The sequence below is a fragment of the Phyllostomus discolor genome, chromosome 4 (assembly GCF_004126475.2).
Source record: "Phyllostomus discolor isolate MPI-MPIP mPhyDis1 chromosome 4, mPhyDis1.pri.v3, whole genome shotgun sequence".
NCBI classification, from domain to species: Eukaryota; Metazoa; Chordata; class Mammalia; order Chiroptera; family Phyllostomidae; genus Phyllostomus; species Phyllostomus discolor.
Window position 1 is genome coordinate 123673980 of NC_040906.2, and position 23389 is coordinate 123697368.

The 23389-nt window shown below is 42.5% G+C and overlaps 1 protein-coding gene across 2 annotated transcripts in view; it reads right to left on the minus strand.

Annotated features, from left to right (window-relative positions):
- The window catches only part of PKHD1 (PKHD1 ciliary IPT domain containing fibrocystin/polyductin), a 450921-nt gene that overhangs the window by 419586 nt on the left and 7946 nt on the right, over positions 1-23389 (minus strand). The window contains exons 6-18 of one of the 2 annotated variants that reach the window (XM_028510816.2): positions 18958-19036; positions 17576-17650; positions 16419-16483; positions 15654-15693; positions 14730-14800; positions 11539-11640; positions 10395-10490; positions 7424-7565; positions 4515-4629; positions 3232-3510; positions 1953-2042; positions 1778-1868; positions 181-323 (exon numbers count right to left, since the gene is read on the minus strand). In XM_028510816.2, the coding sequence (XP_028366617.1) occupies positions 181-323; positions 1778-1868; positions 1953-2042; positions 3232-3510; positions 4515-4629; positions 7424-7565; positions 10395-10490; positions 11539-11640; positions 14730-14800; positions 15654-15693; positions 16419-16483; positions 17576-17650; positions 18958-19036 (1388 nt within the window). The remainder of the gene's footprint in view (positions 1-180; positions 324-1777; positions 1869-1952; positions 2043-3231; positions 3511-4514; positions 4630-7423; positions 7566-10394; positions 10491-11538; positions 11641-14729; positions 14801-15653; positions 15694-16418; positions 16484-17575; positions 17651-18957; positions 19037-23389) is intronic. The other variant, XM_036024228.1, reaches the window with a different exon arrangement.

Genomic DNA, 23389 nt, shown 5'->3' on the forward strand with positions numbered 1-23389 from the left:
CTGGAGGTGTCTGTTCACACCTGAAACAGCATTTAAGAAGCCCAGAACTTCAGCCCAAAACACTTTGGACACATCACAGCCATTACTCTTTTGTGCTTCTGTTTCTCCGTCTCAACCCCTGAGAGTAACACCAATCCTTCCCTACCCACCTCACCTGGAAGCATGAGGGCTGCCACTTACGTGTGTGTACTGATCCAGCCGGTAGCTTTTCTGGGCAGCTGGGGGCCTTAGGACAAGGTGTCGAGGCTGATGGAGGCTGAACCTCCCACAGAAGGGCTCTGTCCCACTGGTGAGGTCCCCATCAAAGCTGGAACCTTCTGGGCCTGAATGCAGTTCAAATAAAATTAAGAGACAGGGTAGACATTAATGTCTACCTATTTAAATAGGCCAAGCTTCCCAACACGTGTAGAGAGGGAACCAGTTATGGGTTCACTGTGATATTGGCCCCCCAGCCCTTGGACAAGCTGGGCAGGGCCCAGGCTGCCCGGCAGCCCCCAGTGTGAAGGTTCCAGCTATGAAAACTTCATTCTGTCTGCCCTGGAGCATCAAAAATACACAGCAGTCCTCTGTTACCATGGTTTCGCTTCCCACAGTTTTAGATATAGGCAGTTAACAATGGCCTGAAATTATTAGATGAAAAATTCCAGAAATCAACAACTCATAAGTTTTAGATTTCATGCTGCTCTGAGTAACGTGGTGAAATCTCTTGCTGCCCCTTGTAAGGGGTGACTCATCCCTTTGTGCAGCGTCTCCACACCATAGTAGACACTCCCCACCCCATAGTCAGTCACTCAGTAGCCCTCTGGGCTATCAGATCCACTGTCATGGTACCATAGTGCTTGTGTGTAGGTAACCCTATTTTACTTAGTAATGGCACCAAAGTGCAAGAGTAGTGATGCCGGCAGTTCAGATACGCCAAAGAGAGGATGGAAAGTGCTTGCTGAGTATGAATGCAGTCAGTAGTGGCCTAATGTTTTATCATAATGCATGCATTATTCACCTCACTTCATCTATCACATGGGCATTTTATCATCTTGCATCAACACAAAAAGAGTAAGAGTGAGGACAGGATAGTAAGATGTTTTGAGAAAGAGACACCCCATTCATATAACTTTTATTATAATATGTTATTATAATTGATCTACTTTATTATTAGTTATTACTGTCAATCTCTTCCTTGCTTAAACTGTAAATTGAACTTTATCATTGCTACATATGTTTAGGGAAAAACATGGTATAGCCAGAGTTTCATGCATTCACCGGGAGTTTTGGATAAGGGGACTACTGTGTTACCATTTTCTACATGTACCACAACACAGAAAACTGCAGACTAGGAAAAAGGCAAGGAGTGTCAACTGTAACTTAGTTCACCTTGGTGTTTTAAAAATATACCCTCTCATTTTTATAATTTGTTAAGATTACTGTTTTATGCAATAATTCCTTTAGTCAAGATTTGTACTGTTTTGCCGCTTCCCACCTATACCTTTTGCTCTTTTACCGCTGTGTGGCCTGAGATAGAATTCCTTAACTCTAACTGCCCGCATCCTTGGTGTCTAAGCCGACAGCCAAGGAGGACAGCCACGCCAAGCAGCTCCTTCCCAAGCAAGTAGCCACTCCCTTGGCCACTCAGTGTCTAAATCCAGTTTCCATATCTTCATTTGACTGTGTTAGCACCTTGGATAGGAAATGAAGATTGTTCCCATTTTACATAAAAAAGAGAGAGAGAATAGACAATGATGGAGAAGAGGGTCAGAATTTGTCAAACCAGGGACAGCACCTTGTTCAAATCCAAGTCGAAGTAGGGTGTTAGCTGAAAGGGGTTCCAGCTGGCATTTGACTGCAAGTAACTCCTCAATGGCTGTTTGAATCTGTTGAAAAGAAAAACTACCAGGAGTTCATAGCATGGGCAGGAAGACCACCCCCGCCTCTTGTTACCTGAAGGAGGTCCCCACCTGCTGGGCTGTGGCATTTGTAGAGATTGGTGGGCTAGACACGTCATCCCAAGTCAGGAAGAAGTCCCCTGTCCCAGACACAGTCAGCATCTAAAAGTCAAGTGTAACAGGACTACATGATGTATGCTAATTAAGCCTAAGAGATCATCTAAGAACATACTTCTTTGGCTTGCTATTTTTTCTATTTAAAATTTCACTTTTTTTAAACTATCATCTAGAACTATGTAGAGAACACAAGTGATACCACCCAATGAAAACTCACCTTGGAACAATGTACATGTCTGTGTCTCTATTTATCTATGCCCCCCCCTTTTCTTCAGCATGTGAGACAAATGTTGCCCCTGAATGGCCCGCTTTCAGCCCTTCTCACCAAGAACCCTCTCCCGGGTGTGACCCTGTAGGCAGAAACAGCCACATGGCATGTTACCCTCTCAGAGGCATATTCAGTCTCTGCTTGGCTTCCAGTACATTCCTGGCCAGGCCCCTTACACTTTTGTCAGGGAGTGAGACCTACATCTTATATCACTTGTTGTTTTCTACTTCTTCCTGTGGCTATTTGTATACACTTTTTTCTATTAGACTCTAAGCATAAAAAGCAAGTCCATACTGACCCATCATTGTACACCAAAAATTGAACAACAAAAATACACCAAAATTGTTTAACAAAAATGTGGGTCACGACTGAGAGACCCAAAGGCCTTGACCTTTAAAAGTAGACTTAGAAAACACAGCACATTGGGAAACAAGATGTGCACAGTGAAAAGGCTATGAAACCTTGTGTGTGTATACACTTTAGCACACACACAAAGTTGTGGGTGTTTGGTGGACCTTATCTCTTCTTTAGGGAGTAGGTTTCCAAAAGAATATTTACCTGAACCTTAAATCTGTAAAACTAAGCCCATGAATAAAGTCATCTCAATGAGAAGACTTTGCATTTTTATTTATCTTTTTTTTAAAGACAATCTATTTAATAAATGATGCTGGGAAAATTAAACACATATTTAATTTTAAAAAAGAAGAAAGAAATGAAACCAGACCATCTTCTTATACCATATTCAAGAATAAACTCAAAATGGATTAAAGACTTAAATGTAAGATTCGAAACCATAAAGTCCCCACAGCATTATAGAATAGATATCCTATTTCGTTGTCAGCAGAGTGATAATTACAACTCAAATTTTCTGGCTCCCAACTAGTGATCCTCCCACTAGGCAACACTGTACCCTTCCAGAATTTAGCCCCTGAACCTGACCCTGTGGGACTGGGAGGGGATGCAGACCTGGATCTCCGGAAGTCTCTGAGCATGGACTCGGATCTGATGCTTCTCCCGGAGGTAAGTGCTGACCACATCAGGATTCAGCCAGGTATTGTGGATCTGGACGCCAATTTTCATCCCCCTGCTGGGGGCTTTCCCACACTGCTCTGCCTCCAGGTAGTACCTGGTTCCCCCGAGCAGCTCCAACTTGGGGGTCTTCTGTTGCCAAGTCCCTTCATTCCCATTCTGCTCCCAGGAGTCAAACCAGTCAGTAGTGCCCACCCTGATGGAGGCCACCTTCACCTGTGTCCCAATAAACATATCACAATCAATGCTACAGTTTCTGAGCATGTCTTTCTCAAACAGCAGTGCCTGGGCAGCTATTAACAAGGACTGATCTGCCTTTTCCAACAAGTTAGCCTGGTCACACTCGGTCCTGTGGTTGTTTAACTTATGTTTTTCTACCCCTTCTCTCTCTCTTTCTCAGTTGAATAGTATTCAGATGAGGCTGGATGGGCCACACATAGAGCAAAAACAGCCAACCAGAAGCGCTAGGTTTACATGATGCTGCAGATAAGGTAATATTAAGCTCTTCGAGAAATCTAGAATAACTGATCACATCAAAATCCATCATGTTCCTCTAACCAACTAGCAAAACAATCCAATAGAAGTATATTAATAATTTGAAGAAAGATGTTTGGGTTCTTTGTCAACAGCACTAGTGAATTGGGCTATTTGTTCAAATCATCTTTTCTTATCCTTCAATACTGATCAGGAAATTCCCACATCCTGTGACTGACTACATCCCTACCCAAAATTGGTGAACAAGGTACAAGCTTTGGAGTCAGAGAAACTTGGGTTTGAATTGTAAATACTGTGTGTCTCTTATTATCCAAGTGGCCCTGGCTTGGCCACATAACCCTTCAAAATACCAAATTCCTTATCTGGAAAACAGAAATAAATATGCACAGCTCACAAAAATGCTGTGAAAATTAGAGACTAGGTATATTAAAAATGTAGCATAATGCCCAGTTTACACTACATGCTCAATAAATAGTAGGTGCCAACATATTCACCCAAATTCTTTTTCAACAATCAAAAGCATGTCAATTATACCTCAATTTTAAAAATTTGTAGTAACCCCCCCCCCCCACAAAAAGAATATATATATATTGAGATTCCTGGTTGCCTAATTGCGTGTTACAATTATTTGTGGAACATGATAGTTTTCATTTTTATTTACTTACTTATTTTTTATAAGTGAAGGACTGGGGACAAGGAAAAGGAAATGAGAAGAAGGCAAATACCTTGGCCCTGGGGTCCTCTGATCGACTGAAATGCAAGGAAGCTGGGCCGTCTGCCTGGATCCAGAAAGTGTAATTGTTTGTCTCCGGGGCCACAAAGAACCCACTGAGCCGTGCTCTGTAAAGCAGAGGAGCACCAAGTCAAGCCAGAGCAACCGAGGTCCAAGTCACTGGCTTTTGTGCCATATGACTGACCCGGAAAACTCTGGGAGCAGCTGTGGCACCCAGCTAGTCTCCTCAGCACAGCCCATCTCTTCACACCAGCACAGCTCCTGCTGCAGCACGTCCTCTCTGGGGAAGTTGTGGCCCACACAGGGCAGTCCTCGGCTTAGCTGAGAACCTACCTCACACAGCCAGCGCAGGGTCTGGTCCTTGATAGGAATTCAGTCAATACTGAGTGTTATTCTAATTATTAGATATGAAGGGCTCTGACTTGATCCTTGTGTCCTTTTTCTAACACAGTCATACCTTGCAAGCCATTACCACTATGGCTGATGTCAGACATTAGCCTCTTTCCATTCAGCCTGTGTGGCTGTTGGCGTATGCAAATAATCATATATTAGCTAGTATGTTTCCTGCCAAATAATCGTACTTGACCTCTCAACAACACTGTGCCATTCTTTATGAGGAGTTGAGTGATAGACCTGAAATGGTCCCTAATGGTATCAGGGGAGACTTCTCTCTCTTTTCTGTCCTTCATGCAGACATTAACTTCATAGAAGCAGGTCTTTGCATATATGAGGTTTCACAATGCTGCTTTGTCCTCATTGAAATACCACATTCCCATTCCCATGGGGAAAGAACATGGGCCATACTGTGGCACAGAAAGGTGGCCTTAGATATCACAAGCCTTGAAGTCAGAAAAATTCAGAACTTGGTTCTGCCACTTGATAATTGCACCACATTAGAAAAACCACTCTACCTATTGGAGACTATTGTTCCTCATCTGCAAACTAGCTTGATAAGTATTTCCTTAGCTGTTGTATCTCATGAAGTCATTTACCTTAGAAGGCCTGGGACATAGTAGTCACTCAATATGTATCAGTTGAATTAAATAAAAAGATCAGGGGACACCCTTGGATACATGAAGAACCTCAGTAATGCTGCTGTCTCACCTTGCCTTGTGGCCGTACATGCGCACTGCAAGGGTAGTCACTCCTCAAGGATGATGACCTTGTTCTAGACCTTCTGACCCTCACAATGCTGAGCACAATGTTGTATTTAATGTAGGTGGTCAGTAAGTCATTTTTAATTGTTTGCGGGTTTACTAATTAAATAATATTTCACATACACACAAAAAGTATTTGCTCTGAGCTGATCAGATACCTCAACACCTGCTGAGAGTCTTTTTTATTTCCAATTAAAAAGATTATGGTCAACAGAGAAAAGCCCATTGAACATGCTGACAATTTCATATTAAAATATGCAACCTGCAACTTTGAAGAAGATTACAATGTTACAAAACATTTAAAAATGTGACTATATATTTTTAAATGTTTAGTACAAATGCTAGTGACCTAGTATCAAAGACAGATGTAGCTAAAAAAGTTATTAAACTATGCCAATAAAAATCCAAAACATTTTCTGAAATAGTTTTTAAAGTAACAATTTTAAAGGTCCATCAATATAATTAATATCAATTAACAAATACTCCAATATTCAATTTAAAATTTTTGAATTTTAAAGTAATGAATGACGGAGAATGGAAAGAGTTACTCTCTGGTTTATGGCTCTTCAAAATGGCAGCTAAAGAGACTCACCCTACAGTTCATCCATATAACACAAGGCTCTTTGGTCTGTGGAGGTGGTTTGACTCTCTCCTTACCACCCCGCACACACTGAATATTAGCTGAAAGGTTTTCCTTTGTACATTACTGATGGTCCTCAAAAACGATCATAAAGGCGCACGATTAGGTGCCATAAGGGACCACAAATTATTGCCACTTTAAAGCCATATATTGGTGGTTAAGTGCCTAGTTAGTAATTCCAGGATAATAGAAACTTGGTTTAGTTCACAGACTTCCTTCCCTACTTGGCTTCTTCAATGTCTGAAATCCCCTGATCAGGGAACAAAAGTTTTCATTCCATAGCCAAATTAAAATTTAATATGGCCAGATCGTTGAAGGAGCTCACAGAATGGCTGGAATTCACACTCAGGGTTGGGACCAACCTCTCTCAAATGAGTCAAGGATCACCCAGTCAAGGATCTATGCCTCTCTATATATACATACACTTAGAGGACATTAAGGAAACAGTATGTCTAAGAAATTCTCAATTTTTTGTACTTTTAAGCCCACTTTAGAGAGCTAGAAATTTGGGCAATATCCTTGAAGGGATTAAAAGGACTCAAAACAACATAATCATATTGCAACCACTGCTATCAAAAACAGTGTCTCACAGAGGCCACAGTAGCTTCCCCTGCTGTACACCAGCCATTAGGCTGACTTTGGACACTGGTCACTTTTCCAGCAGAACTGTTCACTGCCCAACCTGTGCTCCCTCATATGGCCAAAGGGCAAATGCTTGCTTCTTTCTCTGGCATCATCCAAACATGAGTTTCACCTCTTAACCACATACCTGTGGCAAGTTTTACCCTGCCCTCTTTTAAGTTCCTAAGCCTACGCAGCTCAATATTCCAATTGATAGTCATCTCCAAACCAGATTATAAACTAAGTTGTATGAAGTATGAAATTCACCTACTGATCAAGCTGTAGCATGCACCTATAAAGGGCCTGTGGTGCGCCAGCATGACTACCACTGGGGAATAACCATGGTCCAACTCTGTGGTCATGAAATTGGTGGGCGTGACACATTTTACCCTGAAAATCTCATTGCTTACTTCCTGTCTTTTAGCCTCACCGAGGCCACTAACGATGCTTTTGAAATGGACTCCCACTTCTTGTACAACATACCTGAAAGGCTGCCCCTCCTTTGACCAAAATCCAAATGGAGAACTGGCATTAGGGACAAGCTGCCACCTGTACCCAGGGGTGGCTTCAGTCAGGTCCAAGCCCTCAGCGGCATCTCCAACTTCAAAAAGAAGCCCCCGATTGCCTGCAAAACATACGTGCTTCATGAACACCAGAGAGCATTCGTCCCCAATTTGAGGAATTACTTGGCTTTAGACAACAGAGCCAAGATGACCAGGCACTGACTAGAAAGCCGAGTCAACTGAGACCCAGATGGAAAAGTCATGTAAGAGGTTCTGTAGATGACACAAATGTTCTGGAAAGCAGGAAATGTGTTTGGTGTAGGACTGAGCCTCTTGGAAAGAGGGACTGGATAAGGAATGGTAAGGGGAAATATTTTCAGAGCAACAGAGAAGAGTAGGGAGCCCTTTCTGATGGGAGTGTCTGGAGAAGAGAATCACCAAGTCCTAGAGAAAACGTGAACAAATGCTGTGGCTGAGGAAAAGAGACGGTGTGGTCAGACTTGATTGTTGAGGAGTAGACCTCAGCATCTTTTAAGGCCCAGTTCAGCCTGGGAGTTGAGTTCTATTCCTTAAAATCCTCTGTTCCCCACAAAACTGGCCTCAGGTTGTGGACCTCAGCATAGAACAAATTAAGTGACATGCAGCTATAACGTGACATTTCCAATTGTGTTGTACTTCTTAATTTGTGTTTTATATTAAGCAAACCCGGAGACTAAAGGCACATGTGCAATCTGTATTGGTTACAACTTGGATTGAGGGTAAAAGATCTGGAGTCATATATTTGTGGGTTCAGATTCCAGCTTTGTCACTTACCAAATGTGTAGCTTTGAGCAAATTTCTTAATGCCTTCATTTTCTCATACATGGAGCCAATAATAAATAGAAATAATGCAGAAAAGACCAAGGGAGCTTACATTATATGTCAATTATATCTCAATAAAGCTGGGAAAAAATTGAGTCAATTTGACAATTCTGGTAAACAAAAAAAAAAAGAAAAGAAAAAAGGAGCTTGAACTATATCTACAAAGAGCCTAAAATATACTAAGTACTCAACAAAGGACAGCTAGGGTAATTATTATTATTTTAAACTACTATTATTCCTCATTAATTTTTTTTATTTTAGTTGTTCAAGTACAGTTTTATGCCTTATACTCCCATCCCAGCCCACCCCCCAGCCCTCCCACCTCCCTCCCATTTTCACCCATCCCTTGTTTTTGTTCATGTGTCCTTTATACTTGTTCCTGCAAACCCTTCCCCTTTTCTCCTGAAATTCCCTCTCCTCTCCCCTCTGGTCACTGGCAGCCTGTTTTCTATTTCAGTGTCTTTGGTTACATTTTGCACTGCTAGGATTATATCCTAAGAGCCTTGAAACACCAATCCAAAAGAACCTATGCACTCCAATGTTCATAGCAGCACAATTTACAATAGCCAAGTGTTGGAAGCAACCTAGGTGCCCATCAGTAAAAGAATGGATAGAAAAACTATAGTACATTTACACAATGGAATTCTATGCAGCAGAAAGAAAGAAGGAAATCCTACCCTTTGCAACAGCATTGATGGAAATGGAAAGCATTATGCTAAGAGAAATAAGCCAGGAGATGAAAGACAAATACCATATGATCTCACCTTTAACAGGAACCTAATCCTCATTAATTTTTAAAAGGAGAAGTAGATAAGCAATAGGCAGAAAAATAAGAGCACATTTGAATACATTACTTGAGGTTTCTGAAGCTCATTACCGTTGACCTCTGGGTGGGGTAACTGTGGGGCGCCTGTCCTATGCATTGAAGGATGTTTAGAGGCACCTCTGTACTCCAGCCACTAGAGGCCAGCAGCACCACCACTTTCCCAGCTTTAATACTGCATGTCGCCAAATGTACCCCGGAGACCATTGAGAACCACTGCATAACATAACAATTTGCTCTTCTATAGAAGCAATTTCCAAGTGTCTTTATAAAGGGCCTTGTTAACACTCAAAAGCTACTGCATTTGGGAAATGATCCTACCACTAACTAAGCAGCTAAAGCAGGAACCCCTCAAAGAGGGGGCAGTTCTCCACTTCCTGACACAAGAAACACACATTGTCCCCACCACTTGCTTCAATAGCTTCCTTGGATGGGAGCTTTCCTAAGTAAACACTGCAGCTCTGGGGCCTGGAGGATGTGCTGGGCCAAAGCTTTGCATGCATTTCACACAGGAATGGCCTTTTTTTAGAGAGGTTTCTCCACCCTGCTGGGTTACTTCCCTCCTAAGTGCTGAGCTTCTGGAGTTGAGTTCAGTGCCTGTAGTTTAACCATGAAGTCTGCCCTTATGGGGCAGGTGAGGAATGCAACTTGCAGCTTGTGGCTCTGTGCTACGTAACACGCCAACTGCCCTTCTGCCTAACTACACTGAGCCTTCCATTCTAATGCTTACCAGAAAAGTGTGCCACTGGTGTACTTTCAGTTTGCAGCCATGAGGTGGAAGTTCTGCACAGAGATGGACAAGTAGAGCCTTGCCTTCTCCATCTCCTCCCACTCTGGCCATAAACTGGTGGCGACATCACAATACACCCCTACTCATCAAGTAGTGGATAGGTGCATCAGGGAAGAAGAAGCAACATTGCACCCCCTTGTGCTCCACTCTCTGGCCTTGGCTGTTGTGATGAGCAGGCTCTAATGCTCCCACATAACAATGTCTCGACTGAAGTTATGCTTCCAGGATCATGGTCTCCACTGAACCCCACTGGCCACTCATCTGGCTGACGCTAGCAGTGCAGTGTCAATGAGCATTGGAATTAAGCTAAGAGCCACTCTGAAATGAAAGCCCTGACAGTGATGTCATGGCCCCAGAGCTCACTGACCTAAGCAGTCACAGCTGAGACAGAATGCCAACACTTTCGCTTCCACTTCCAAGCCCACCATGGTTAAACCATAACCAGAGGTCATTGAACAGCCCTGGTGACTTCATTACCTGCCTGAGGAGCAGTGAGCCTTGCACCTTCTCGTGGAGCCCTGGTGGTGCACTTAATCTTCCTGGGAGACACGTGTCTGACATCACATGGAATGCCTGAGGAGAATTTTTAAAATTAGACAGAGATGTAGATATAGATATGGATGTAGATATAGATACAGATAGAAATATAGATGTGGGTATATAAATTTGATGGCAAGACAACAGGACCACACTGACGTTGACAAGCTCTTATTCTGAGGCAAAGGGCTGAATGTAAACAGTAGAGCAAAAGTTGTCACCCAAACTGAAGGAGGCCAGGAAAGGGAGGGCACAGAGCGCAGTGCCCCTTATAAAACCAGCAGGAAAGCAATGCAATGCAATGCCACCCACGGAAGGTGCACTGAACCACTCAGCTGAGTTTGGGAGGGCAAGTGTGACCGCGAGAGAGTGAGGACATGTTCCTGCCTCCTTGGTGTTGCCAACTACAGGAGCATCGCACCTGGCAGAACAAAAGGTTCAGATAGGTTCCACAAAAGTATTTGCCATAGGGGCATTCCAACAGAATCAACAGAGCAATTGCCTGCCCATTCCAGCTTGTCCACACAGAGAGGGCTAAGGGGGGAGATGGATTGTCTGTCAGTAAGAGCAGACGTCTGTGAAGAGGCAGCTGTGCTTTTCCCTTCTCCCCACTCCCACGGGAGACCAAGGGAACTGCCCATGAACTGTGTGTCTGAAGGACATCCCACTGCCATTCTGTGTTTGCAGAGCTGCCGGACCACAATCCCGCCTGGTCTTAACCGGGCACAGGTAAAACACCTGAGAGCAGGGTGGCACACTGAGTCAGAAAAGACAGAGATTGCTTTCCCCAACCCTCTCCACACCATAAGAGACACATAATCTCCTACAGCAGGAGTCCCCAACTTTCAGGCTTTGGACCAGTACCAGTCCAAGCCAGTTACCAGTACCAGTAACAGTCTGGGCCACACAGCAGGAGGTGAGCCTGAATATAATGTGCTTGAATCATCCCAAAACCATCTCCCCACCCCCTGGTCTGTGGAAAAATAGTCTTCCACGAAACTGGTCCCAGGTGACAAAAAGGTTGGGAACTGCTGTCTTACAGCATTTAAAACTAAACTATTTTCAGCCATTTCAACTTAGTTACCTGCAATGGTAACCTGGACAGGAATGTCAAAGAAGTCTCCTGTAATTGTGATGTCTGTTCTTCCCCCAAGGCTCCCAGTTTCTGGAAACACAGAGAGTATTTCTGCAAAAGAAAAAAAAAGGTAAGCTTCCAAATATAGACCTGAATGTGACCCAGATAATAATATAATAATAGAAACTATCAATAATTTATTTCTTACCTTAACTTTCTAATACTAAGCAACAGTTGAAAATTTTTACAGTAAGTCATTTAAAATGCATATAATGAAAAAGGACTAACATATAACAATATGTATAATAATATATATTATATAGAATTATTATTTGAAAGGAAAGGAAAAAGCTGTCAGAAAAAATACCTACACACCATTATACTTTCTCGGGAAATCTGTCTTCTGACCTTGAGGTCTCTATTTACAAGTCACAGAACAGGAGGTTTTACTTTATGCAGGAATCAAGTTTGAATGCACCAGGCAAGGCCTCAATTTATCCACATGAGTCTGCAATGTGCTCTGAGCAAAAGAATGAATCCCACTGTCCTCAGCACCCTTGCACTCCTCCCCACGCTGCACGCTTCCCACCCCATCGCCCCACTCTCACCTCCTCACACCCAGTTCTCTCCTGCTGCCTCCTGATCGCTCCAAGCCCTACAGGAATATGTCACAAATCCCTAAGAGTTTCACTTTTTCTGACCCATTCCTCTTCTATGATCAAACTTTAGCAGTTCTTTTCATTCCCTCAAGGGGAAAGAGGAGTCTTGATCTACGAGAAATTGAAGGTACACAGAAGCTAATCATGAATGGTTACTACCACAAATTTTATCAGGGCATTTACTGTATAACATTTATGTTCATGAGACAGAGCAGAGCAGATATGTGGGGGCAAAGATGGACCCCCACACTCAAATATCAAAATTCAACACTAATAATAATAACCCCTTCTTCTCACCTAGTGCTTTATAATTCTTTTCACAGAGAATCTACTATGTGGCACAAGGGATGCAAAGAATAATACAAAAAAAAGGTTCCCATCCTCAAGGAGATTAGCAGGATAAGGAAGAACAGGTATAGAAAGTATAATTATCATAACTTGGGCTAATGAAATTAGAGAGAGAATACAGAAGTGCCAATGAGAAGTTTAAGAGAGGGGGAACAGGTATGGTGGAGTAGAAAGGAATTTCTAGAAATGACATCTCAACTGAATGTTGAAGAATAAATTAGAACTGGCCAAGTGAAGGGAAGAAAAAAAAATGGGGAGTGATAGCCCAAGTGTGGAGAGAAGGAGTTGCAGAGTGCACTTAGGTGTTACTGGAATATTAGAGATGGAGCTGGAGCAGGAGACAGGGAGAAGGTCAGAGCATGTACCATTCCCTGTGGCGATAGGAAGCCTCTTGCAGGGGCATCCACCCCATGGCCTTCAGGCTACATGCATCTCAGGATGGCTATGAATGTGACCCAACACAAAATCATACATTTACTTAAAACATTTTGAGATTTTTTTTGTGTGATTATGTGTCACAGTGTATTTAATGTGTGGTCCAAGATAACTCTTCTTCTTCTAGTGTGGCACAGAGATGCCAAAAGGTTGGACACCCCTGCTGCAGATGATTAGCAGAGGAGAGGCATCAGATGTGTGAGTGGTGGTGGCTGTGTAGAGCATGAATCAGCAGGGACAAATGGCAGGTTAGGGCCCCTTAGGCACTGTTGCAGCATGCTACCAAGAAATAATGGGAGTCCTAAGTTAAAACAGTGGCTGTAGAGACAGAGAAGATACATCATGTTTAAGAACTACATGGGAGATAAAATTGGTGGAAATCAGTAATTGAACTGGTGTGGAGATAAAAGGAGAGAATCCCAGATTCTTGCTCATCTGCTTCTTCCAACAACTTTTGGAGTTAGAAGGACAAACACCATTTTGCCCACTTTATAGATGTGTGTTTGGGGTTCAGAAAGGCTAAGTGACTTAACCAAACTGAACTAGTAATTAAATGCCAGCACTTGAGGAGCACAGCCTTGGGCTCTCTGCAGTTGTCCACACCCCCTCTCCCCTTAGCCTCCTCTGCTATGAAGAAGCTCTAGTCTGGGAGTCCACGTTCCAAGAAGACATCGGTGCTGGAAACATGAAACAGCTGTGTGATCCGAGATGCCTGCCAGCCTATCTGACATTCAGGGTGCAATACTGATGGGCAGACTCACAGAGAAGCCTGGCATGTGGCAGAAGAGTATACTTCCCATAAGTATATTGGTTATGTGCATAAGATTTAGAACTCAGCCTGCACTTTGCAGCACTAGGAACTTTGGACAAATTACTCTGCCTCTCTGAGTCTGTTTCTTTATCTGTAAAACTAGGCTAGCATTACCTATCCCTAGTTAGGTGAAATAAATATTGAGATTGTATGTAAAACATCCAAGAAGGGCCTGCCGTTCCTCTCGTTACTGGGTCACTGTCACCATCACCTCAGGTGCTTCCTCGCACTTACTCCAAAGGAGACTAGTTATGCTGGTTAAAGAAAATAAAGGCAAGAGGAGAAACTCAGCTTTTGCAGAAGTAGGGAGTGAATGGCATTTGCACCATGGCCTACAAAATTTTTTGTATTTTTGGCAAAAGTAGATTCTGCTGCCTCTGGAATCTGAACTTACCTCACAGGCATTTCTTCAGGGGCTTTGGGATCATATTCAAGCCTCTAGAATCCAAGCCAATTTTCTACTAGTGAACTGAGCTCACAATTTCATAACAGTTTCTGAATTTCAGCATTTGTTTTTTCAGTATGAAGGTTTCCTCATCAATAGCAACACAATAGCTTAGTATCAGTGTCAGCAAGACATGAATTGTTGAATAAACACCCAGAGGTGATATACTAAAGTAACTGAAAAGATATGCTTTTAGATTTTTCAGTGCTGCCTCTTTTCTGTTATTTCTCAGAACATGAAACAAGGATGGCTCCCCTTTATTTCATCTGTCTCCAGGGATTTTGTATAGACATCTGTGATTGAGCCTTTTTAATATAGCAATTAAAAATGACTTTCATACAAGCAACAATTATCACCAAAAATGAAAGGGTCATCCATGATTGTAGGGACAGCTTCACATGTTAACGGTCATGGAGGAATGGCCTGAAGAAAGGGAAGGGGGCCCAGCCTCCAGTGAGGTGTGAGGGAAGGCCTGAGGAGCACAGGGAGAAAGGGATAGTACCTGAGTGTGTCTGGTACAGGAAAAGGTCCTGTTTAGCACTGATCAGCCATGCGTTCTTGTGTACCATTGACCTTCAAAAAAGACAAAATTGTGTTTTGGATGAACACAGCATCTGAAATGCATTTTTTTTAAAAAACTGGCTGCCCAGAAGGGAGACTATGAACTAACCTCCAGTAAATCTTTACAACAGTTTAAATACCAGCTCCTTTTGATTCCTGGAGAATGATACCGATGGGGCAAAGTGTATATTCTGATCTAGAAAATGGTTGTGTAAGAATAATAATACCAATGTCACCTAGTAACAGAAGAATGAAATGGAGTGATGAATGTGAAAGGGCCTGACCTGGAGCTGGCCTACAGAAGATAACCAACAGATATCAGCTGCATTCCTCCCCAGCTTCAGAGAGAGGGAGAATATCTGTGCTTTGGGCTGTGCGGCTGTGGGTAACGGGTCACCACCACCACAGCAAAGTCGATATTATCTAGACAACACACTTTTAAGAAAAACGCCTGACAAGTTATATAGTGACAGGACATGAGATAAGTCATACAGAAAGAAGTTTTAAATTCTAATTTATATCTACTGAGCTCTATGCAACTGGCACCCTTTCCATCATGAAGTCGCTGGAATGGGACAGTGTATTCCAGGAAAGCCTGTCCTGTTTTAACTTTAGTGTTATGAGATTACTCATGAGGTACTTCCCAAAATTGGCACCATCACAATATTCAAATACATCATCTCGGAATGAGAGCATAGGATACAGTTATACTCATGCAAACAAAAAAAATCATGTGGATACACAGGGTTTTATTCTGTTCTGTCCATGTATGTTTGAAACTTTTATACAAGTTTAAAGAAAGTAAGCATGACAAGAGAGAGATAATACAATATGAAGATAAATTTGGTTACTCCTAGTTACTTACTTTCCTTTGTTAAATACTGAGAAACTAACGTTCTGAGAACCTGTAGCAAAAAGAAACAGACATTAATACAGGAGTCTGCTTGAATCACCGGGACCAGGCCATGGCCACCATTAACCCAAGGACTCCAGATATCAAGCTATTACCCAACCCTGTAAGTTCCTCAATGGTGCCCAAATAAACACCTCCTAGACTTGCACCATCAACACTCTTGACATCCAACAAAAAAGGGGAAATGTAGCCCTGGCTGAGTGGCTCAGTGGATTGAGCACCAGCCTTCAAGCTGAAAGGTCACCAGTTTGATTTCCAGTCAAGGCTCATCCCTGGGTTGCAGGCCAGGTCCCCAGTTGGGGGCATGTGAGAAGCAACCTATGGATGTATCTCTCAGACACTGATGTTTCTCTTCCTTTTTTTCTCCTTCCCTTCCCCCTCTCTGAAAATAAGAAGGAAGGAAGGAAGGAAGGAATATAGTCACAGAGAGCAGGTAAGAGCTCAGGCTTATAGACTTAAACCAACTGAAAAATCCTATTCCACTAGCTACTAGCTTCAATTACCACCTGTACTCGAAAATAATTCCACCAACCTCACAGGCTTATTGTGAGGATTAAATTAGTTTATATTTGAACTGCTTTATATAGGGCTTTTCAGGGAGTTCTCAACAAATAGTTACTATTAGCATCATCATGAGAACCAATTCTTGAAAGAGTTTTCCCCAGACACAGAGAAAGAAATGGATAAGACTGTAAAATGGATACTTCTCAGACATACCAATATAGTTGCCTTCCACACGGCACTGCAGAGTGCCAAGACCATGGGCTTCCTGAATAGGGTACCTCGGGAAAGAACCAAACACCTCAGGTGGCGGTTACCACACACCTCAGTTCAGACGTTCCAACTTATTAGCCAAACATGGAAAAGAATAATAATAATAATAACAACAAAAACAAAATAAAAGCAAATCAGCCAGAGAAAATTAGTAGATTGGTAGATACTGAAAGTATAACGAGCCCACTGGGGCAAATGCCCAGAGTAGTGCCGACTAGAGCTGCCATCTCATCTGCCACCAGTAAAATCCCAGTGTGAGAGACAACATCTTACTTATTCCTACTATCCACTCAGTCCTGTCTTTCCAAAACCTGTTTTAGGACAAGGCTAGCAAAATTTTTATCAAAAAAAAAATCTGTTAGCAAATATGAACCCCCAAAATGACAATCCTGAGCAAACGAACTTAAGACACCAGGAAAAAAAAAACACATTACAGAATTTGGCTCTACTAAATTCTAGTCCTAAAAAGCTAAGCCATAGAGGGTAATTCTTGTAATGACCTCAAAGAAAGGCTAATCCACTTAGTCCAGAGTGAAGTGAAAGTCCAACAAAAATGTTGGTTATCTGAACTGTAAGCATGTAGACACATATTTTTTAAATTGTCATTGAAATAAATAAATAAATAACTTCTACTCACTATTTTCTTTAGCTAGTCATCATAGTATAAAGTTAAGAGCATGAACTCTGGAGGCCGGTTAGCAAGTTAGAGTTCAAACCCTAGCTCTGCCATTCTCTGTGAGACATTGGACAAGTTCCTTAATCTCTCCGTGCTTCAGCTTCTTTATCTGTAAAGTGAGACCAATAACTATATGTACTCAAAAGGCTACTGAGTGGTTTAAATGTATAGCATTAGGGCAGGGCTTGCCCTACTGTAAGCACTTAGTAGTAGTAACTATTGTTTTCAAGAAAAGTTTCAGAATTCACCCCAACTTGCATCAGTTTGAATCAATTACCATGCCTTTTCCAGTAAGTCTAAAGATAAAGCATTCAACAGTTATGGGTAATTTATATTTAAAAATAGCTCTGTGCATGCATGTGAGTGTGTTTCACACTAGGCAGAAAAACCTAAAAGCATATATGTTGGCAGAAAAGACACTCACCAGCTTCCTGTCTGCCTGTTTACAAGAGAGCAAGGAGTAACCCATTTGTCTCCTTGAGCTTCCAAGATCAATGGGCTGGATGAAAAAAAAAGAGAAAAAAAAAGACAAGAGACAATAATAATGCAACACTTCCATCAAACATTCCAGGCAAAACTCAGAAGAAACATTGTTATAAACATTCTCCTCTGAATGTACTGGGCATTACTGCAGGTGGCTGAAGTCTGCCCCCTGAGTATATGTGGAAATAAATTCTCAGCCTGAAGACAGGGGTGCACAGCACTGTTTCATGATTCATCCTTTCACGCTGCAGAAGGACCATTTCTTCTCTCCCAAAAATCTTCATCATCTCCACACTGACTATTGTGGGTCTACACAAAGCTATAGCAGAGTTTTCTACCTTTGTTCTTCCTTTCAAAGACTGTATCTGAACCAAGACTGTATCTATCCAAGGGATGGGACCAAGTAGTGAGTACGGTATATTGCCAGTGGTGTGCTTTGGGCATCTATCTTCCATGAGAAGAATACTTTTCTTTCAAGACAAGTTAACTATTATTCAACACTAGAAAATAGGTCTCAAGAGTAGTCAAATCCCATTCTCTTCAACTAGGAACGAATCAAAGAGATAAATCAGAACAGAGAAGGGCACCCCATCCTGTCCAGGGGCAAAGGAAAAATTAGACACAGTATATAGAATCTACTGAGGCAAGAATATAGTAAAATTATGTTCCTTCTACTTTATAAATTCTCAGTGTAGTGTTTCATAGGCTCAATACCACTGTTGCTTAGAGCTTCCCACAAACATCACAACTTCAACAGCCTCCTCGCTCTCCCCTCTTCCAAGCATGAATGACTTAATAGTAACACATGCCATTTTTTTTAAATCTCCAATAAAAAAGTCATGTTGATGTCCTAATCACTCCCAGAAAACATTGAAGACTCAATGGCTTTCAGAACCTTCTTCCATATTTCCACTGATCACACTAATAGGATTTCTAAATGCACAAATGTATAACAACCAAGCAAAGAAGTTAATTGTCTTTTGGGTTCACAGATCATTTTTTAAAGAATTTATTTCATCCTGAGAAACAAAGAGGGAGGGTAAGAATTGGAAAAGAAAATCCATGGATGCAATTAGAGTACAATTCACACTGAGCCTGGAGTGAGTAGTTGTCAGTAAATAAACGGACAAACTTAATCGACCAGTCGCAATTACATTAACAAAGTTTGCTGAATCCCTGCTCACCAGGGACCATAAACTGTAAAGAGGAAAATAGCAATTCTGTGCCAACTGCCTACAATTTATTGCTATTGGAGAAGCTGGCCCCTGGAAGCAACAGAGCATATTTGTAACTAGTCATATGTCAAAACCAATACACTCTTACCTATCAATGTGTTCAGCATCAAAATCAAAGGTTTCCAACTTTCCAGTGATAGTCCATCCATACACATGTATCAGTTGTCCTGTTTTGAGAAGGTTTTTTTCAGTTGAATACATTTAGCTTAAACTCTAAATATATAACATAAACTATATTTCTTTTGTACATCTACTCAATATGGCCAAGTTGGTCATGACTCAGAATACTTATTTTTTTACAAATCATACAGCTAGAAAGGATCACAAAATATGATCCAGTGGTCAATACTACAGACTAGATAGACTAAAATAACCAATTATTGTAATTACAGACTTAATGGTCTATGATGGAGCATAGAAGGAATAGTGGGTCTTCCTCACAGTCCCATGAAGCATGAGGCTTTCGAGAGGAGGAGGCCATTTCTGACACAGCCCCGTCCCACTTGTTCGCCTGTGTGCAAACCCCGCACCCAATGTGGGACTGGAGAACAGCATGCCTTGGGCACTCGACCCTTCATGAGACTTTCCTCTGGAAACTTGCTAATATGAACACCCTTGCAATATGAGGGGGTTCATATCACATGATCTGGAAGGGTATTCAGGGATATTAAAATTTTTTCCATATCTGAGAGTATGAAAGATAAATATCATGATTGACCCAAATGGATAGGAACAAAGAGAGAGAACATGAGATATCACGAAGAGCAGCAGAATCACGGATTGAAAGGGGGGCAATTGCATGTCTTGTTCATTTCAGAAGCATGCTCATGTTCAAGGATAGGGCAGATTGGGGACCCCCAAACAGCTGGTGTGTGCCCTCCCGCTGCAACACGGATGACTTTTGCTGGGTTTCCTCAATGTGACTTGCAGGGCTCCCCATTGGGCATTAAGTTTTTCCTTAATACTCTCCTTCAAGTTCATAAGAATAGAGTTACAGGCATTAGCAACCTCCTCTTAGCAAGGTCACTTCACCCCTAGCCCCAGTGCTTACAAGAGTTGGGAAAGAAATCAAAAGTAGCCCCTTCTCAGAAAGAGCTTGGGGGCCCCTAGATGAACTTGTTACAGAACACAACAAGGGGGGCCTGGGACGATACACTATTATTGAAAGAAGGCCCCGGTCCATTATGTCTGCCGCCCTAGGAAAGACGTCTCTCAATGCCAGAGATTCGTGAAAAGGAAAGAAAATGTTTATTTAATGCTATATCAATTTAAAGTAGTGACCTAATGTCTTTATTAAAATCCCAAAGTCCCTTATAACACCCACAAACAGACACAGTCCTTCCTTCCCCCTTTGCCCAGTCCAGAGTACCGTGTCTCAAGAAAGGAAATAGAAGTCCATGGCTTAGGTAGTCTTCTGGTTCTTCCCAGTTAGTACTCCATCTCGACTGGGAGACCTCCCTGGGTTCCCGGCACCCTCGGCTGAGTCACCGGGATCTCTGCTAAAACCAGGTGGTGGTTCCCCCTTCTAAAGCTGTGGGGGTCCCCACTCTGCCAGGCCACGTGGTTCTCTCCTCAGGGCTGCCGCGTGGTTCTCTTCTCAGGGCTGCAGGAGTCTACACTCCGTCAAGTCTGCATGCTTCTTTTCCTAAAGCAGCATGGTTCTCCTCTCAGGGCTGCACATGGCTCTCCTTCTTTAAAGCAGCCTGGTTCTCCTCAATGGCTGCACATGGCTCTTCTTCCTAAAGCAGCATGGTTCTCCTTCAATGGCCCTGATTTTCTCTGCACCTCCACAGCCACATGGTTCTCCCTCTCAATGGCCGCCAAATCTCGGTTTTAAATCCCCGCAGCCAATCTTCCTCTGCAGCCCCATTTCCGACTCCTCCCACACTCGGCTTCACATGCCAGAACTCGTATCCTTTCAGCTTTATTGGGCTGCCACCATGAGTCTGGGCAGGCGTGGCCCCATGTCCTGGAGCCAATCCTCTCTGAGCTCCCACGCAGGCGCTGTAACTCAGGGGACCCACCCTCCCCAGTCTGGGTGGGGAAGTTACTTCCATTCCCCTGGCTTAGAGCTGATCACAGCTACTTAACCTATCTATGCAACCAGCCAAAGGCTATAGATATGTTAAATGACCAACCCAGAGGTTAGCTGCAAGGCTGTTGCTATGCAAAACAGCTCTCAATGGCCCTGCTCCATTTGTCCCTTCCCCCAACCCACACCCTGGGGTGGGGGATGGAGACATCTTAAAATCTCCTGGACACCTTAAGTTCTGGACCCCATTTCAAATGCCTATTTGGGCCCCCCCCTACCCCCGCTCTTGGCTGCACCCTGTAACAAACTGACTACTTCCATAGTTGAAAACCCCAAAACTCAGTTCTGTGGAACTGCACGAGGCACGTCTTTTAGCAAATACACCACAGCAAGGGGATGATGTTAAAGATCACCAAACAGCCCCTTGACCTGGAAGAGCGTGCCTCCCAAATAATCACAGAATTTCACCATCTACACTGTAATCTTTCAGCATCACACACAGTATTTAGAGATGAGAGAGGTGTTGGTTATTGAGGCAAAACTTCAAAAATGGAAAAGTAAAGGGCACCTATTGGGTTCATGAGGTCACTGAACTCAGGACTTTGAGTGTCTTCATGGCCCTTAGAGAACAGTACCGAGAAATTGTTCCCTTCACGTTGGGCTTGCATTTTATTAATGGGAAGTGACTTTCTTCTGCACTCACTAGCCAACTGGCACTAAAACAGTGGGAACCTTCCAGGAAGTATTACCCCCACTTTACAGGTGGATGGGCAGAAAGGGAGGGAACTAATGACTTGAAGGTCACAGAACTGGCCAAAGCCCAGCCTCTGAAGCTCTCTGCTACTGCCAGCAAGTGGAGAAACAATTCTCCTTCACCTCAGTAGGGCTAAACTATCAATTTCCTGACTTTAGTGGGCACGATTTCTATCTTTGATGAGCACAATTTTAGAAACTTTTAACAGCTTATAACATTTAAGAATTCTTGCAAGTTTCTGTTTTGCTTCTTAAAAAAAAAAAGAGAGAGAGAGCCCAACAAAATCTGACAAATGGCTAAGCCAGACCATGATGCTGGAGGATCCTGAGTCACAGTGAACAACTGTTAAGCACATTTAGAAATTCAACTGCTCATAAAACGTCGTCTCCTGTCTCCACCACCTCCCCCATCTCCCTGGCTGCTACTCTGGGCAGGCTTCCCAAATGAAATGAGAGTAATTGTCTGGAAAGTGATTTCAAAGATCAGCGGGGTGGATCCTGCCCGGAGGGCCCACTCCAAGCAGGCCAGTCACCAATTGTTCGCCCAGAAGGTGGAAGAGACAGTGTGTGGGAGTCAAACCCAGTGGGAGAAATGCGCTTGACAGATCTGGGTATCTGCTGACATCCCATTTCACACTCCCAAAGGCTGGTTCCTTCTTCATCCCTCACCCTAAGGAGACTTCTCCCATAGAGACAGGAGCTTTTTAATGCCAGAGCAGCAGAAATCCCAGTGTCTGCATGTGATTTACATAGACCACATCTCTTTTAAATAACACATTATAGTGTCTTGATTACTCAGGCAAATATAAGGAAACAGATCTGTGAATAACCCACATTAATAAGATAAAGCTGAATTTCTATTCCTTCGGATATCATTTAAATACACACACACATATTCTGTGTTAATACACACATGAGCAAATACTTTTTAGTAACTCAGATACTCATTTTGACATTCTTGAGCAGTAAAGCCATTCAAAACATCTAGTTAGTTTTTGGATTTGTACACAATCACATATTTAAAAATTTGGCAACATGTATTTCCATACTTATACCATCTGGAAACCCTGAACAAATTAAAAACCTAAAATAGATATAAAAATTTGCCAAAAGTCAGACAGCAAATTATATATAATCCTAGCTGTGGTTGTGACTTAGTTTTAAAGCAGGTTTAGCAGTTCTTGGATCTTTTAGTTGTGATCCCTTCTTTAATGTAAAACCCCAGCTTTCTCTTCTTCTCTTCTGTCCTGTTGGCCTTTGCTTATCTGTGAGCTAACTCATAACAAACCCCCAGGATAAGGATCAGAGTTAACAGTCCTCATGTGGTACCCAACCCTGCTCAACACGGGACAAAATGCTGAGCACATGGGCCCACTCTGATTTCTAACTATCTCCATTCAAATCTCAGCTGTACACTTATTAGCGGCATGACTTTAGGCAAGTTACTTACCTTTCTGGTATCTCATTACATCATTTGCAAAGTAGAAATAATAATAGTTCCTATATCATCAGGTTCTTGTGAGGATATGATAATATAATATGTACCAACAGCTTAAACAGAACCTGGCTCACAGTAATTTTCAATAAAGCTTTGCTATTATGTGGATAATTATAAAGTTACAAGCAATGACGATTCCTATTTCCTGCATTCTCCAGCAGCACCTGGTTTGATTTTGCTGGCCTCTTTTTCTTTTCATGTTTGGATTCCTTTGTTATCAGTGAACTAACAGAGCAA